The following is a 19226-nucleotide window of genomic DNA, read 5'->3' as shown; positions in this document are numbered from 1 at the left end:
CCTGGGTGCAGCCCAGTTGCCAGGCCCTCACCTCAGCTCCATCACGCTGTCCGAAAACGACTTCACCAGGGTCCTGGCAGATTTCCCATCGGTTCTGGCACCGCAGTTCACAGCTGCCATGCCCCGACACGGCGTACAGCACCACATCCCGACCCAGGGACCACCCCTCCACGCCCGCGCTCGGCGGCTTCCCCCGGACAAGCTCCGACTGGCGAAGGAGGAGTTCCAGAGGATGGAGGAATTGGGGATCATCCGGCGGTCCGACAGCCCATGGGCCTCCCCCCTGCACATGGTGCCCAAAGGGACGGGAGGCTGGAGACCGTGCGGCGACTACCGCAGGCTGAACGAGGCTACCACACCAGACCGCTACCCTGTGCCGCACATTCAGGACTTTGCAGCAAACCTGCACGGCGCACGGTTCTTCTCCAAGGTAGACCTCGTCCGAGGGTACCATCAAATCCCGATGCATCCTGACGACGTCCCCAAAACGGCTCTCATCACTCCATTTGGCCTTTTCGAGTTCCTCCGCATGCCGTTCGGCCTGAAGAATGCCGCACAGACGTTCCAGTGGCTAATGGACGCGGTGGGACGGGACCTGGACTTCGCGTTCATCTATTTGGACGACATCCTCATAGCCAGCAGCAGTCGTCAGGAGCATCTGTCCCACCTCCGTCAACTCTGCGCCCAACTGAGTGAGTACGGACTTACAATCAACCCTGCCAAATGCCAGTTCGGACTCGATACCATTGACTTCCTGGGCCACAGGATTACGAAAGACGGAGCAACCCCTCTGTAGATGCGGTCCGCCACTTCCCCCGACCCACCACGATCAAAGGCCTTCAGGAATTCGTAGGTATGGTCAATTTCTACCATCGCTTCCTCCCTTCAGCTGCCTGGATCATGCGCCCCCTGTTTGCCCTGATGTCGGGTCCGAGCAAGGACATTACCTGGGACGAGGAGTCCGCCGCCGCTTTCGTTCAAACGAAGGAAGCTTTGGCGAATGCCGCAATGCTAATACATCCCAGAATGGACGCCCCTACCGCCCTCACAGTGGACGCATCTAACACGGCAGTCGGTGGGGTGCTGGAGCAACTCATCGCAGGTTGCTGGCAACCCCTGGCATTTTTCAGCAAACACCTGCGGCCACCCGAGCTCAAGTACAGAGCTTTCGACCGGGAACTGTTGGTGCTCTACATGGCAATCCGGCATTTCAGGTACTTCCTAGAAGGTCGGCCCTTCACCGTGTTCACGGACCACAAACCGCTTACCTTTGCGTTTACGTAAGCGTCCGACCCCTGGTCGTCCCGCCAGCAATGCCACCTGTCCTACATCTCTGAATACACGACGGATGTCCGGCATGTCTCGGGTAAGGACAATGTCGTGGCGGATGCGCTCTCTCGCCCTACCGTTCATGCCCTTTCCCAAGGGGTAGACTTTGAGGCACTGGCAGAGGCACAGCAGGCAGATGAGGAGATTCCGAGTTACAGAACCGCAGTCTCCGGTTTGCAGCTCCAGGACCTCCCCGTGGGCCCGGGTGAGAGGACCCTACTCTGTGACAACACCACCAGCCAACCCCGTCCCGTCGTCCCGACAGCCTGGCGGCGCCGTGTTTTCGACTCCATTCATAACTTGGCGCATCCCTCCATCTGGACAGCAGGTTCGTTTGGCACGGACTCCGCAAACAGATCAGTGAATGGGCCAAAACGTGCATGCACTGCCAGACGGCCAAGGTGCAGCGGCACACCAAAGCCCCACCACAGCAGTTCCATCCCGCCCACCGGTGTTTCGACCACATTCATGTGGATATCGTGGGCCCCCTGCCAGTGTCGCGTGGAGCGCGGCACCTCCTGACTATCGTGGACTGGTTCACAAGATGGCCAGAGGCGGTCCCGCTCACCGACACCACCTCTGAATCTTGCGCCCGAGCCCTGATCACCACCTGGATATCTCGCTTTGGTGTACCAGCCCACATTACCTCCGACAGAGGCGCCCAGTTCACCTCCAGCCTGTGGTCAGCTATGGCCAGCCTTTTGGGGACTCAGCTGCACCACACATCTGCCTACCACCCACAGTCGAACGGGCTAGTGGAGCGTTTCCACCGTCACCTGAAGTCGGCCCTCATGGCCCACCTGCGAGGAGCCAACTGGGCGGACAAGCTTCCCTGGGTCCTACTCAGCATCCGCACAGCGCCCAAGGACGACCTGCACGCCTCGTCGGCCGAGTTGGTATACGGCGCGCCCCTGGTCATCCCCGGGGAGTTCCTACCAGCCCCACAGGGGCAAGAGGAAGATCCCGCAGCAGTCCTGGGCAGACTACGCGAGAAGCTCGGTAACCTGGCCCCCATACCCACTTCACAGCACGGGCGGAACCCGACCTGCGTACCCAAAGACCTGCAGAACTGTAAGTTTGTGTTTGTACGAAGGGGCGGGCATCGGCCACCGCTGCAGCAGCCATACGAGGGGCCGTTTACGGTGCTCCGGAACAATGGGTCCACGTTCGTGCTGGACGTTGGGGGGAAAGAGGAGGTTTTCACGGTGGACCGCCTCAAACCGACCCATGTAGACCTGGCACAACCAGTCGAGTTTCCAGCACCTCGGCGCAGAGGCCGACCTCCCAAGCAGGTTCCGGCCCAGACTGTGGACATTGGGGGGTGTATCGCCGGTTCTGGGGGGGGGGGGTTATGTGGCGATCCATTTCCTGGCACATCCGAACCGGCTCACAATTAGATAGCCTACGGGGGTTTGCGAGCACAGAGCTTTGGAGCCTCTGCGCCACGGGGGCAGGTTGAGGGAGGCTTAAAAGTGAGGCTGAAGATTTCGAATAAAGTTTTTTTCCTTCGACTGCAGTTACCGACTCCGTGTCGTAATTTTAGCGCTGCATGTAGCACACCGCTACAGGGCATGATTGAATAGCAGAGCAGACTTGAATGGTCTAATTCTGCTCCTTTATCTTATGGTCTTATGAGATTGATGATCCCATATTTTAAAGCAATGCACCTTAGCTATAGTTACTCCTTCTAGGGTAACATTCCCGCAGCATCAAACCACTCAGAATCTGATATGCTTCATTAAAATCTCCTTTCATCATCCATTCTTCTAAACTTTAATGATTATGCGCCCCATCTGCTCAACCAGTCTTCACACATCATCTCATTCCAGGAACCTAGATAGCTTTGTCTCCCTTGTCCCTATGCTAAAATAATTTTTATTAAATATGGAGACCCAGCCTATACACAGTTCTCCAGTATCTTGTAAAGTTGCAGCAAAACATCCTTACTTTTAGATAGCACGTTCCTTACAATAAGGCTAATGTTCCATTAGTCTTCTAATTATTCCAAGTGATACCTTGTAGTCTCACTCCCCTTCCTAATTTGCTTTATCGTTCTTCCTTCCAAAGTGAGTAATCTCATATTTTCCCACACCATTCTTTATCTGCCAATTTCTTGCCCACTAACTTAACTTAACATCCCATTGCAGCTCAGTATCTTCTGCACATTAGTCTTTGGATCATCAACAAATTTGGCAACAGTTCAAAGCTCTTCATTCAACTCTTCAATACTGACCTTCATTCAAGACGTGGATATATGGTAGATTGTAGATTAGCTCTGAATTATCTATAATCTTGTTACGTACCCGTGGGTATCTTGTGCCTGTCACATGACCATGATGTAATTGAGGCTATGCTGGGCATGATGTAATGGTCTTGTGATGGTGGAGTGACGTAATTTTCCTGCCAATGAGAGGTCATGTGATTTTTTTTCAACAGGGTAGAAAAGGGGAACCCCTCCCTGTGACACAGGGCAGTTTGTGGTTGAATTCACCAGTGACTCCATTCTGCTGCGTGTTTGATGTTATGACGCAGTTTTGTTTTAAAAGTGGAGTCTTACTTTCTGCCTTAAATCTCAAAGGTTCTTGCCAGCAGTTTTGCTACAATACTGCCAATTCAGTCCAGTCGTAGAGTGAAGATTTATCGAAGTTCAGGAAGCTGGAAGAATCAAGGAAAGTTGGTGTTGTTGGCTGTAAAGCAGGTTTGACCTTATTTAATGTCGTACAAGGAATTAGTAACTCGTGTCCAAGATAACTCCTGCTTTGTCAAAAGAGAAAAAAAAGTTGGATGCAGAGTTTTGCCAAGGAAAGGTCAGTACCTTTAAGCCATTTTACTTCCTCCAACCGTAAATCCCTCGGCAAAGCATACTTCAGCTGGGATCAGCAGTAACATTATGAAAGAGGATTTTATTACTTCAAGGAAAGTCTCTCCTAACTGTGTAAATCATTTTGGACTTTTTTTTTTGCAATACTACTTTAAAGAACTGAGTTCACATTTCTCGCTTTAAGAACTGTTCGAGCTGCCATATCACAGCCTACTTCCAGTTAAGTTAGTTGTTTGCTTACTTTTGTGTTTTCTTTAGCAGTGTTTAATAAATGTTTTATTTGTTATAAAAAAAACCTGTCTCAATTATATATTCATTGTTGCTGGATCGTAAAAATGTATATCCATGGCACCTCAATACTTACTGATCACATATCTCACTGCTCTTGTGTTGTGTCTTCTTGTGTAGCCTATCCCAAAATTCAAACAAAGAAAAACATAGCAAAATTCTGGAATCTTGGCAGGTCAGGCAGCATTAATGGAAAGAGAAACAGAGGCCTCACTTCTGGTCAATGACTTTTCTTCAGAATATGGAAAGTTTAGGAAACAATCATAGCTGCAGGGGGGGAAGAGGGTGGAGAGAACAAAGGAAGTATCTGTGGAGTCAAAACAAAGTGGATTGTCCAGACTGGCATTAATTGAGCACGTGTGGTGAGGTTTTGCTTGTGGCAACTGATCTGGAGGAGGTGTAAATAGAAATAGAAATAAATCAATAACTTTGGAACTCAGCACAACAGTTGCTGAGAATCGACAATAAAAGAGAATGCAGTTGTGTAAGGGCAGGACAGCTCATGGATCTGCTGCCTTACACTCAAATAACCCAAGTTCAATCCTGAACTCCAACTTGCCGTTTGTAGAGTTTGCATGTTTTCATATGAGTTAGCACCTGATACTCCATTTTCTATCCTCAGCCCAAATATTGTGGATTGTTAGGTTATTTATCCACTATAAGTTGTCTCTGGTGTGAGGAGTAGAATCTAGGAAACAGTGAGGGAAATGTGGTGAGAATAAAAATAGGTGACAGTAAAAACTTGTGTCTTTCTTTTAGTAAGTGGGTGCTTGAAGGTTGCTGTGGACTCTTAAGTGGAAGGGCTTCCTTCCACGCTTCATGTCAGGTCTTCGTAGGTCAGGGAAGTTCTGTAGAAAGCGAAGGAGAGTTAATGACTCAGTCTGATGGTTCTTCAACTCTTTGGGTTCCGTAGTGTTGGGGAGTGAAGAGGTAAAAAGGCTGCTGATGCATCTTCTTTGACTACATGGAAAATCACTCCAAGAATGGGAAAGGTTAATGGCGATGGAGGAGTGAGCAAGGGGGCAATGGAGGGAACAGGCACTTCAGAGTTCTGAAAGGGGATTGAAGACAATATCTTTGGTGACTGTATCGCATGGAAGATTTTGGAACTTGCAATGAATGTGGAAGTGCTGGGGTGAACGGTGAAGATAAGGAAATGTGGGTAACTGAACAAATGCCGTTGGGTGACTTTTCAACTGTGGTGGAGGGAGACCGCAATTAATGAAAACAATATATCTCAGATCACTAACGTGTAAGCTGGTGTAATCAGAAAAAGTAAAAGTGAGCTGGAGAAATTGGGAGACTGGATAGGAGGTCTTACAGATGGTGGAAGGAAATGCATTCTAGATAGTTGGTGAGTGTCAATAAGCATGTATTGAAAGTTAGTGACTTACCTACTCACAGAGATGGAATTAGAGAAGCTACAGAAGGGAAAAGTGGAAGTTGAACAACGTGAAAATGAGAGCAAATGGCAAAGATGATATTTGAGTTCTGAGAGAGAGCAGGAAGTCTCACCAATACAGTCATCACTTTAACAGAAAAGAGGTGAATGAGGGTCTTTATTGGACTGTTCTAAGACTGTTCTATTTACCACACAAAGTGGAAGACTTAGCTTTGTTACTTGAAGCTACACATCTGACTTGGTGGAAGTGGGATAGTTGCCCAATGTTACAGTGTATTCAGCTGGAAGGAGGGTAGTGGAGTAGTGGACCTCTGTACCTCTGAACCCTTGATTCAGTCCATTGTAGGATGAATATATAGGGGGAATTGGATGACTGTAGAAAAGTGAATTGGTTGGCACATGGAAATGTGAGTGGTAGGGTTTTGGGCTGTAAGAGAAATAAGTGGAATAAGGTTGAACAAGAAGAGGAAGAAGAAAACCAAGGAAAGAATTCCATGCAGAAATGATGGAACTATCAGGATGTTTCCTTTATATATTTTGCGAGGAGGTAGATGTGAGTTGTGCAGGGATGAGGAATAATGAGAAATAATGGTCTGATGTTTAACAGTGGTGTTACGGAGAGAGAGAGATCAGAGAGCCGGGCACAACCTATGTGAGCTAGTGATCAGTTCAGCAAACTACAACAGTGTCACACATTTATAAGTGGACCAATGCTGGGATTCAACATGAGTGAGAGGAATGCTACAGATGAGAGGTGGCTAGACTGGGTAAGTGGAGTGGAAAAATTGAAATGGTCTACACAGAGTCTAGAGATGATTAGATCCAAGGATAAGAGCCCAGGGGAAGTCCCCAGATTTTCCCCAATGTACTGCCGAATCTGCTAAGCATTCCATTTTATTTCAGATTTTTAGCTGCTGCAGTGTTTATATTTCAAGGTTCCAGTACTGTTTCTAACGCACGTTCTTTCTTTCCTTTTCTGTTATCATTTATCTCCTTTTATTGGCAATTCCACAGACAGACTGCTTCAATTAAGAAGCCTTCATCACTCTTTTTTAGCTAACACCACTGGTATCGTCCAGTCTCTCTTGATCTCACTCCAACGACGATCACGTTGTTCCTTTCAGCTCTCCATGTCAATCATGTTTGTTTTTTAGCTTTTCTCCTTTCAGGTGAAAGGTCTGGATTGCTGAGTGTGTTCACTCCCTGCAGATGATGCCTTATCTTTTGGGGTTCCTCGGCATTCCCTGTTTTGATTTGGGAGATGATTGTAGGAGATTTTCAACCCTTCTGCGTAAAGTCACTCACAGCCCCGGTGGCTGATACACTCTGTGCAGAAGGTGCCTCAGCCACCGCTGTCTGCTTCAGTTCTTCTGAGCCTGAGAGGAGAAGCCGAAAAGGTGAGAAATGTGGTGAACCCAGAGCTCACAACCCATCTCACCTGGTAATTTTTCGAGCCCTGGCAAGTTCATGGGTATAGTGAAGTCTGGAGTCTACTCGCGTAAGGCAGGGTGACATCTGTTGCATCCCAGTTGAATCTTTTCCACATGAAATAAATTATAAGACCGGAGAGCCAACATTACTTTCAAGCATTCTGCCAGCAGGATGACTAATGATCAAGCACCAGGAAGTGCTTAGTCATATGAATCCTATAATCAACAACAGCCCGTTACTGCACTTATTCCTACTTGTGTATAAATTCAGAAGGCTACTGGCAGAAGAGCAAACACCACAGACAAATTACTAAAGGAAAGAGGCATGTGAGAAGAATTAGTTGAACATGTGCATTCAATGTTTGAGAAATCTAATGGTGGCAATGATTCCTGTGTAATTTTGAGAATTGATGATGCTATGTTTATGGCAGTTTCACTTGGTCAGTACAGAAGATGAGAAGACCTCAGCTAGGATCCTTCTTCTTTCAGGAGGCCTTACACACTTAGCAGCCCGAGCATCAGGCTGACCCCTGCCATTTCTTGGGTGTTACCTGTGAATGAGTAAAGTTCAAAGTAAACTTTATTATCAGAGTACATTTTTGTCACCCCGTACAGCCCTGAGATTCTTTTTCCTACAACGTACTCAGCAAACCTATAGAGTAGTAACTGTAAACAGGATCAATGAAAGATCAAGAGCATAGAAGACAACAAACTGTTGAAATGTAACTATAAATCAATAGCAGTAAATAACAAGAGCATGAAATAACAAGACAAAGAGTCCTTAAAGTAAGATCATTGCTATTTCATGTAAAGAAGGGGTGGCCAGTGCTTACCTCAACATGACAAGGAAAATTCAAGGCTAGAGATAATCAGAATCAGAATCAGACTTTAATCGCTAAGTACCTGTATACATACAAGGAATTTACTTCCGGCAGATGTTGTCTCTCTGCTCATAACAATAATAATGATAAATATAAATGAAAATATAGATTATACATACAGGTAGTGCAATCCAAGTAATAGTTAGCTGACAGTTAACCAGCAGTTAACTGTTCAGCAAAGTGACCGCAGTAGGGAAAAAACTTCTCCAGTGCCTACTAGTCTTAGTCTGGAGGGATCTGAAGCGCCTACCAGATGGAAGCAGTTCAAACAGCCCGTGCTCAGGATGGGAGGAGTACTTTATGATGTTCCCCGCCCTCTTCTTCAACCTGGAAGAGTACAGGTCCACAATAGAGGGCAGGGAGGCTCCAATGATGTGCTCAGCAGTCCTCACTGTGCACTGTAGTCTGGTTCTATCCTGCTTGGTGGCGGCTCCAAACCACACAGTGATGGAGGTGCACAGGACAGACTGAATGACTGCAGCAGCAATTCCTGAGGCAGACCATATTTCCTCAAGAGCAGCAGAAAGTACATCTGCTGCTGGGCCTTCTTCAGGATGGAGCTATACTATATACTGTTTACTCTGTATAAAAACTGGTGCCTAATGATTAAATTGTGAAATGTTTATATCTGCCCCTCTGTTCTGATGTGGGTCCTTGGCCTGAAATATTAATCCTGTAACTTGCTGAGTGCTTCCAAAATTTTCCATTTTTATTTCATTTAGTTTGGAGTTTAAATGATAGACAACACCAGGAAAGAGGCAACTCCTCCAAAACTGGAGATACTTAATCTATTGGAGGAAAGGCTTTATACTTCCATGAAAAAAATATTTATTGGACCAGTCTGAGGCACCCTACGAGTTAGAAAATTTTAGATGTCAGTTTGTTGAATGCATTTTTCACTTTGCTGTTATTATCTGTGATACTGGTTAACATGAATGAATGTGTCCTCAGTCAACAGCACTGCAAAATTCTCCTCAGACGCGATGATAGTAAGATTCCAAATTGCCACTCATCATGCGAGACCAGAATGGTTTGGAATTCTGAACTTGCGTGCAAATAAAATACGACTACATGCATCATTTATTTTACCTCAAATTATGTCACTCTGTCCAATGAAGTATCAATGTTTGTTCATTTGTGTTTAATTTGACACCACATGAGAAGTCGCCTGTGTTCATCTGGTTTTATTTTTGTACTGTAGGTTTATAGTGCATTATTGTACTTGGTTTGGCGTTGACTGCCGGCTTCACATTTCCTTGCTTCGAAAACTAGGTCTGTGTTTTAAGTACTTTAGAATGAAAAGCCACTTGCCTAATGAATAATAAGAACAGTGGGTTTTTGTGTACCACTATTTGACAGAAAAAGGCAGATTATTCGTTACAAACTTGAGCAGACTGAGTATTTTTCAAAGTTCTTAAAAATGTCCAATGGATATACAATGATTTGTAACTAATATATTCTGTTGCATGTTGTGCAATAATTGTGAACTCTACATAATTTATATTTGAAGAACACATTAGCAGAGAAGGGAATTTTATTTTGCTTGTGGACATTTGATCATGATAGTTGTAGGAAATGTTGAAAAAAATGTTATATGCTTAGCCTTTCAAGATTGACTTATGTTTGTTCATGTTCTGTGGGACTTCAGTCAATGACTGCTTTCATTATATATAAACCCTGGCAGGTATTTTCCACGAATGTTTTGACAGGTGAAGCAAAATGTAGCCCAATTCAGAACAAGAGCATAACCCTTGTCAAAAATAATTTCATTAGGTTCATTAGGCTTATGATCTTGGCTGAAGACCCAAATTTATTAGTAGTGAAGAACATTTAAATTTATCAGGGTTTAACAGATTTTGACTATTCATGTCTCCTTTGTTGAATCATGCCCATATGTTCACTTTATAATGGAACTTTTATAAAAAAAATTTGACCTGTTTTCTACATTTTTTTTATTTCCTGTTTCTCAGGCGCTGCGAAGGGCGAAACATTAGGTACAAAACATGCAGCAATGTGGTAAGTTCTGAATTAAATACATCCAATCAGAAATTAAATCTATATTCCCGTTTTCTTGTATATAAATTGCATTGGTACAGAAATTTGCTTTCTGTGTATTTTTAAGAGCTCATGATAATGTTTGTAAATTATCTCTGGTCTCAAACACCAGTAACGGACTACTGATAGCATGATGTTTTCTGAATATCAAATTGAAATTATCCAACAATGAAAAGCCCAAAGAAACACCTGAAAGAGCATCACAGGAGCTAATATGTGCGGCTCTTATCTCGTATCTTCAGTTTGATCCCTGGTACAGTTTGTGTTCATATTCTCCCCTGCACTGGGTTTCCCGTGGATATTGTTCCACCCACATTCTGCTGGTTGTTACAGTGCTGGCCACTGTAAATTGCCCGAGTGTGGTGGTTATCCATCATGTCTGACAATGACAGAAAACCTGTGCGGGAGAGTTTTTAAAGCTGTTGCACTTGTCCAGGTCCAGTGGTATGAACAAATGTAACAAACTGAGGTCTTCCTTGGTTGCAGAGGATGGTCATGACATCTTCTGCAGTTTGAAATGCCTTTACTCTCACGGAGCATTGCAGAACTGCTTTCCTGACCATTGAATCTCACGGTAAATCTCATACGCCCAGTCCACTGGAGCTGACTGTGCAAGGACAGGCATGTCCCTATTTCACTGGAGTATGAAGTGGCCGGATACACTCACCTGGTTTAGCTCGTCTGTTGAAATTCTGCCCCTGTCCAAACATCAGACACCCATTTTTTAGATAACTTCTAAAATATCAGCTCAAAATTACAAGTCAGGCTCATTAATCTTTTAATTAACAAATTATGGCACTACATGAAAATTATAACTGCACCTTACTTGCTTTCACTGATGCAAATTGGTCTGTGATGTGATCAAAATCAGTTTTTACAGTTTCTTCTCTTTCTACACTCAGCAGAGCAAGATCACAGTCTGCCTTGACTCACGGAGGCTCTCAAATACGAAAGTATGAGTTTTAACTTGCTGAATGATCTCTCACAGCCGGCTATGGAAACCTCGATGGTTAGCATTATCTGAATAGCAATGCAAAGATTGGGGAAGACGCTCTCATCTCCATACTGAACAATAAGTTCAAGAAGTTCTTCAGGTCTTGATATTTTAATGTTGATCCATCTTGATAGCAACATTCTGCAATCCAAAATTTCTTCATATAGCTGCTGTCCATCAACATCAAAGCTGTACAATTCGCCCAAATTTGTGCACTTCTTCTTTAGGTCGTTACTGTCGGCGCTATAACACAGTCCCTCGACAACGAGAGGGAACCCAAACTTGGCATCAGTGTCATGCAAACAAGTGAACCTTTCATCCATTTCTCTGTGAAGACTGTTGAGTGTTCCCTTCATGACTCTTTCCATTTCCTCCTTAGCTATTAACCCAGTGTCTCTTGAGTTCTCATCAGCCATTCATTTCTTTCATCTCCGACGTCTTTCAACTTCAATATTCCATTCTTGACAGAGACTGACTCCTTCTTCAAGTGACTCACTGACCAACAATTCTCTTTCATCATAAAAATGATCTCGGAGGGCTTTCAAATCCAGGGCAGCATTGTGGAAGTTCATGCTAGGATTCTTCAGCTTCTTTTGAATATAGTCAATACAAATGAGTACTTTGTTCCAAAATCCTAGCAAAATCAGAAAATCGTAACTCAACATGCGGTTGTACAGCTGCCTTGCGTCACTTCTTGTTTCACTGGTCTCATTTTCATTGTCTATCATGTCCTGAAAAACTTGAAGTATCTCCTCAAGGTTCTTGTTGACGGGCTTCACTGCTTCTGTCCTTGCACTGCACCTGGTTTCGGACTCCGACTTAACAACCACAGGCACAGCGTTTCTGAGTTTCTCCCAGCGCTGTGTTGAACGAGAGAAAAACATGTAGAGAGCTTCGATGGTTCCAAAAAACATGACCATCGTTGTATCCTGCTTGGCTGCATGTATACCCATCAAGTTGAGTGAGTGATTGTCGCAATTCACAAAAACCACCAGGTTGTTTTTCTCACTTATTCTTTGACGAACACCACTTCTGTGTCCAGCCATCACAGCAGCGTTGTCATAGCACTGTAAACGACAATCTTATAGCTCCATTTCGTCCTTCTCTAGCTGTTTCAAGATGCCTTCAACCAAGCTTTCAGCATCCTTCTGGCTTATCTGGATAAAACCAAGGAAGGACCCTCTAACACAGACTGTCTTCCTCTCAAAATCAACCTCCACATACCTCACTACTTCTGACATCTGCTCACGGTGTGTCTGATCAGGAGTCGAGTCGAACATGAGACCATAGTACTTAGCTTTATGAATGCTTCTCAGTAAATTCTGGTGAACGGTGGATGCCAACATGTAGATGAATTTGTTCTGGACACCCAGTGAAAGATAAGACATGGATCTAGGATGACTTTCCAAATGAGTGAGGTGTTCTTTTGTGACAAGATTAAAGATGGCCAGTAGTTTCTGTAAGCCAAGGAAATTTCCCACATTGGAGTCATCGTCTAGCTGAAGTGACTCCCTGTGTCCTCGCGAAGCCAGGTTCTGAGTCACAAGGAGTTTTATGCAGTGAAGGATTCTCGTCGAGATATCACGCCACTTCTGCTTTTCCTTCTCAATCTGTGACTGAAATACCGTGTCAATAACTCCTCTGTTTCCGGCTAAATTTCTTTCCACTGTGTGAAGCATTGCCGATGATTCTTGGCATTTTCATGAACACTAATCCTTTCAGGTGCTTTCCACTATTTGAATCCACTTTCCTGCTCCATTGAGGGTTGATGGTCTGACTGGGAATGGGGAAGACAACAGATACAAAATGCAGACTTCTTAGAAGGGGAATAGACCAGCCATGAGCTAGTCACCTCCTCACCATGACCATTTCCCAATTTCCTCTTGAACCAAGTTTAGCTCATTGAGCGGTTATTTGTTGGTAGGAAAGGCCCCTCTCTGTTCTGAAAATACTTCAAACCCAGCTTTATAATTTCTGTTCTCAACGCGTCAGGCAGAATTGCTTTTCCAGTATCCTTGTCAAACTTCAGAATGGACTTCTGAAGAACGTTGGACATGTCATGCTGTTCAATCACTTCTGGTATGACAGTTTGAGGCTCTTTGACACCATCCAGTTCCCTAGGTTCAGTGTCATCAGGTTCAATCTCGTCAGGTAAAATCTCGTCAATGAACTCAACGTCACCACCACCACCATCGTCTTCCCCTCCTGTCATGTCCACATTCTCTGTGGCAGCCTCACTCTCAATCTCTTCATACTCAGATTTATCTGACTTGACTTCCTCTTTGGCTTGTGACACATTTGTACTTGATCCACCTTCGGATTCTAACAAACTTGTAGCGGGTGCAGGCGACTTCATGGAACGTGTCAAACTACTTGTTCTGGGCTTTTCAAAGAAGGGAATGAAGAACTTGCTCAACTCCTTGGCTTTGTCCACCTCCAACTTCCATCTCTTCCGTCCTTCAGCTCCACTTTCCTCCTCCTTCATGAAGAAACTTTTCATGGTCTTCTTACACAATGCTCTGGAATAAGGCCATCCTAGTGCTCCTCACCCATGATAATCAAAGCCAGATCATACATCTGAAGAAAATTCTTTTTTCACTATCCGAGGATGGCTTGTCTGACTTAAGTAGAAACTGCTCAGTGGCACCCTTCCTTCAAATGGCACCCAGGGCACGTGCCATACCTTAGATACACCACTGGCTGTCACATGTAAACAGCCACTTACAGACCTGAGTAATGGGGATCAAAGGTGAGTGAACTGACCAGGAATGGACAGGGCAAGATACCCCTCCTTGGACACCCCATGCACCCGGGTGTAGGTATGTGGTAAAAGAATTAGAATGGTATTAATATGTGAGAGAAACTAGATTACAGGAAAATAAGACTGGTTTTGAAACTATTGTGATTGTTTTGAGTTGATAGATGTATTTATTTCTGTTCATAACGAGGAGGGATGACATCCCAGAAAATTGAATATTTTCCGTCTTTACACATGCATCATCAGATTATCATCCACTTCTGGATCAACAGCATTTCTACTAAATTAAACATGAGCACCTTGTACAATACCAGTGTGAAAGTTTCTGCTTAGATGCATCTTTATTTCACTCAGTCTAAGTTAGCTCCTAAGGAATCTTGATAGGGTGGATATCGCATTGATATTTCCTCTTGTGGGGCAAGCTAGCATAGTGGTTATTGCTCAAGCATCACGGGTCCGCAGTTTAAAACAGAGATGAAATTATCTTTTCACTGAGAAATTCACAAGACTTTGGAATTCTTCAAAGTGGAGTGGAACCTGAGTGTTTCAATCTTTTAATAGTAAAAGCAGATAAATTCTTATGGATGAAAATTTACAGGGGTAGGAAGGAATGTGGTGTCGCAATAAGATCTGTTGTGATTTTATTGAAAGTTGGGGCTGGCTCAGGGACTGATTCCGTCTCCTAATTTGCTTGCCCTTATGTTCACTTGTTGGCTTTCAAGTCCCGGGTACGTGAAAAGTGAATTATATTGTGTGAATGCATGTCAAACAAGATCTTAAACACAATCAAGTCTGCAGATGCTGGAAATCGAAGGCAACACAAAGAAAATGCTGGAGGAAATCAGCTGGTCAGGCAGCATCTATAGAAGTGAATAGGTAATTGATGTTTCGGGCCGAGACCCTTCTTCAGGACCGAGAAGGAAGGGGGTAGATGCCAGAATAAAAAGGTGGGAGAGGGGAAGAAGGCCAGTAGGAAGGTGATAGGTGAAGCCAGGTGGGTGAAAAAGGTCAAGAAGAAATCCGGCAGGAGAGAAGAGTGGACCATAGGAGAAAGGTCTAACAAGATCTGTGTGCTTGGAACTGAGATGAACTTGGTCTGAGCTCAGCTACTGAGGATCAGAATCAGAATCGGAATCAGACTTTAATCGCCAAGTACCTGTGCACATACAAGGAATTTACTTCCGGCAGATGTTGTCACTCTGCTCATAACAGATGATAAATATAAATAAAAATATAGATTATACATACAAGTAGTGCAATCAAAGTAATAGTTAGCCGACAGTTAACCGGCAGTTAACTGTTCAGCAAAGTGACTGCAGTAGAGAAAAAACTTCTCCAGTGCCTACTAGTCTTAGTCTGGAGGGATCTGAAGCGCCTACCAGACGGAAGCAGTTCAAACAGACCATGCGCAGGATAGGAGGAGTCCTTTATGATGTTCCCCGCCCTCTTCTTCAACCTGGAAGAGTACAGGTCCACAATAGAGGGCAGGGAGGCTCCAATGATGCGCTTGGCAGTCCTCACTGTGTGCTGTAGTCTGGTTCTATCCTGCTTGGTGGCGGCTCCAACCACACAGTGATGGAGGTGCACAGGACAGACTGAATGACTGCAGTATAGAACTGCAGCAGCAATTCCTGAGGCAGACCATATTTCTGCAAGAGCCGCAGGAAGTATGTCTGCTGCTGGGCCTTCTTCAGGATGGAGCTGATGTTCTGCTCTCACTTCAGATCCTGAGAGATGGTGGTTCCCAGGAACCTGAAGTTCTCCACGGTGGACACAGGGCTGCTGAGGACTGTGAGGGGGGACATAATGGGAGGATGTCTCCTGAAATCCACTATCATCTCCTTTGTCTTGAGCATGTTCAGCTCCAGATTGTTCCGACTGCACCAGAGCGCCAGTTGGTCCAACTGCTGTCGATATGCAGACTCATCACTGAATGAACAGTTTCATTTCTGCTTACGCAATTTTGTGAAAACAACTTTAATATTAACATGTTTTTCTGTCAAAAGCCTATATTGATCATCTCTACGTACAGTTTTACATTGACAAGTAACATGATTTCAAACAAATGCAAATCAATATGAGAAATTATTCAAGCTAGTATAACTTTAAAGCCAACACGAGTTTGTAGTCACCAGCTGTTGGCTTGTAAGGCAGTTGTGTGTTCAGCAGTCATCAGGGTCTAACCTACCTTAAAAAAGAACATATGCACATTGCACTTCCACAATTCCCACGGGGTAGGTAAAAACTCATGACATTAGAAATAAATCTTTATTGCTCCCATGCTAGGGATGAAATAACAACTCCTAAAGCTTTAAAGCTGCATCCTGTAAACATTAGTGCTTTGACGCTTCAATACGTTCCATTTTGCTATTTTGAAAGAACTGTTAGTCATTGAATTTAACTATTACAGTAATGGAAAGCGAATTTCAAACAGACGTGTTCAGCATTTGAATGCTGATTTTCTGTAGCACGATTTTAAGACCTAAATCTGGCTGGTCTGTTTAGGGAACTTGAATAGCAGGCCCAACTTAGATGATGTAGAAGGGAAATTGCATTGCAAAGGACCTCTGTCATTGTTTTGCCTGTTCACTTCCAGACATCATTTCTGGCTTTTGCATAAAGCACCTCCACAATTTCAGGTGATTACATGCAGATGAGGCAAAAACGATGCCATATGTTCCATTTTATCTCAATCCCAGCTTGGTTGTTAATTCACTATAAAAAAATGGACATCCAAGGGTCAGGAGACATGAGTAATAACATAATATGCATGATATTCGTAGGGTCAGGCAGTACCTGTGCAGAGAGAAACATAGTTAATCTAATATTCCAGATGGATAAATTTTCCACCACAACTGGGAAAAGTTACAGATCAAATATGTTTTAAGTTGCAGACAAGGGAAAGGGTTGGGGGAGTGGTGGAGGAGAGGCCAAAGGGAATGCTGGTGACTGAGAGACTGAATGACAGAAATGGTGGTGATGTATGCTGAGAGAGGGAACAGAAGGCTTGATGATCATATGATCCTGTCTGGAAAAGGTGTAAATAATTGAAGAATGGGAAAAGATGAAAAAAAAACAATGTGTTGAACTGTGAGCTGCATTATAATGTCGATGTTAGAAATCTAGAGTAGAAGAGGATGCTGCAAAAACTCAGCAAAGTTGAAGAAATATATAAACAACAGGAGGTTATTGACCTTTCATCTCTACTAACCAATTACAATATAAGCCTGTATAGTTGGTTATCTGAAGTTGTTGAATTTGAAGTTTGCTAAGAGTTGTTGAGTGCCTATTCAAAACATGAAGTGCTGTTCTTCGAGCCTACAATAGTTTATGTAGGTAAACAGAGTTAACGTTCTATTTACGTCTGCTTAGAGGCAGATCATCTACAATTAGCAGGCTGTCATCACCCTCTCTCCACTGGTAGCGTACCACTTTCTCCTAAAGCTTTTCTTGGTCTTCACCCAATTCCTGTTGACTCTAACCCATTCTAATTCTACAACTACAAAAAAAAGATGTTGATTTTTTTTCTTGTCCTTTTCTCTCAATTTAAGTCTGCTTTTATCTCTACAGATACTGCCTGACTTTCTGAGTATTTCTCGCATTTATGTATTTTTTTTCCAATTTCTTTAATTCTATTTTAGTGATACAGTGTGGTATCAATGGTCCAAATGGCCCTTTGAACCACATCACTCATTAATCCCTGACAAACCTGATTAACCCTATCCTAATCACAGGGCAATTAAACAAAGATCAATTAACTTAACCGGTATGTCTTTAGACTGTGGGAGGAAACCAGAGCACCCAGGGAGAACTCTGCATTCCACAGAGAGGATGTACAAAGACTCATTACAGAATGGTGCCGGAATTGAGCTCCAGAATCCCCTAGCTGTGATAATGTGGCAGTAATCACTGCACGACACTACCATGGCTCCCAATGTTTAATGTTTTTTCTTTTCAGATTTCTACTGCACTTTTGAAAATTTCTGGCAGAATTGCACTCTATATCAAGTTCTAATTGTTTATATCTGTTCTGTAGCTTTCCAAGCTATCAGTATAGACTTCTGAGCAACTACAGTTCAAAGTAAATTTATCATGTACAGTGAACCTGACTGGAATTGCTTGGTGTAATATAATGGTAGAGAGATGAAATATTTCTGAAAATGCAGCATTTACTAGAGGAGATTATACATGAAGACGATTAAAAATTAAAGTGCCAGAATCACCAAGTCAAAGTGGTAAAAAAAAAATTAAGAAATCCATAAGACCATAAGATATAGAAGCAAATTAGGCCATTTGGCCCATCGAGTCTGCTCCACCATTTCATCATGGCTGATCCATTTCCCTGTCAGCCCCAATCTCATGCCTTCTCCTCATATCCCTTCATGCTCTGTCTAATCAAGAATCTATCACCTCTGCCTAAAATATACCCAATGGCTTGGCCTCCACAGTCGTCAGTGGCAACGAACTCCACAGATTCACCACTCTCCGGCTAAGTCATTGCCTTTGGTCAAGAACAATTCCTGAACTGTAAGTATGCAAGGCAGTGAAAGAGTCCAGTTGAGGAGAGAGATTGGGAGAAAGAAGGCTTGAGAACACTGTGTTTTACTCATTATTAAAATACATAAGTTGGGGAAATACACTCTATATCTATTATTGTGCCTGCTAGAACACAAGGCTTTAGACCTGTTTCATTTTGTTATCCCATGTGGAAATCTGTTGGCAGTGTCTGCAATATTTATGAATGGACTGCAAATAATATAAGCCATAGGTGCCTTGTTTGCTTAAACAAGCAATTACAACTTATTCCATTTAGGCTATCAGTGTCGAATTATAGAGAGTGCAAATCCTTGAGGCTGCAAGGCGTCACAGGTTACATGTATGCATAATTGCGTCTGCCTCCTTTTCAATGGTCTCAACAACATCAACAAGATAAGGTTCCATTCTCTGAATGTGCAGTTTGTTTGGCAGAAGTAGCGCTGCACTGAGTCACTCTCCTTGATGGGAATGGTACAATACCTACTTTTTAAGCAGTCTTCTGTTTCAGCATCTATTGATGGGAAAAAAGATAATTTCACGTTCATCCTCTGGGAGTGATCATGGTCATACCCTGCAGCCAGAGCTGACATTTATGCAGTTTCTCAGGATATTAGCTAATCACTGGAATAATGAAGTCTATTATTTCTGTGTTCTATACGTCTTTGATTCATTGAAGAAATGTTTGGATCCAAAGATATTTTTGACAGTCTTAATTTTGAAAAATGTATTTTG

At 43.6% G+C, this 19226-nt stretch overlaps 1 protein-coding gene across 1 annotated transcript in view; it reads left to right on the top strand.

Annotated features, from left to right (window-relative positions):
• The window catches only part of adamtsl3 (ADAMTS-like 3), a 740135-nt gene that overhangs the window by 331044 nt on the left and 389865 nt on the right, over positions 1-19226 (top strand). Inside the window, exon 5 of the mRNA XM_059952647.1 lies at positions 10122-10167. Within this exon, the coding sequence (XP_059808630.1) occupies positions 10122-10167 (46 nt within the window). The remainder of the gene's footprint in view (positions 1-10121; positions 10168-19226) is intronic.

Source organism: Hypanus sabinus, chromosome 28, assembly GCF_030144855.1.
Source record: "Hypanus sabinus isolate sHypSab1 chromosome 28, sHypSab1.hap1, whole genome shotgun sequence".
NCBI lineage: Eukaryota > Metazoa > Chordata > Chondrichthyes > Myliobatiformes > Dasyatidae > Hypanus > Hypanus sabinus.
The sequence above is the reverse complement of the archived record's forward strand: the minus strand, read 5'-3'. Positions and strand labels throughout refer to the sequence as shown.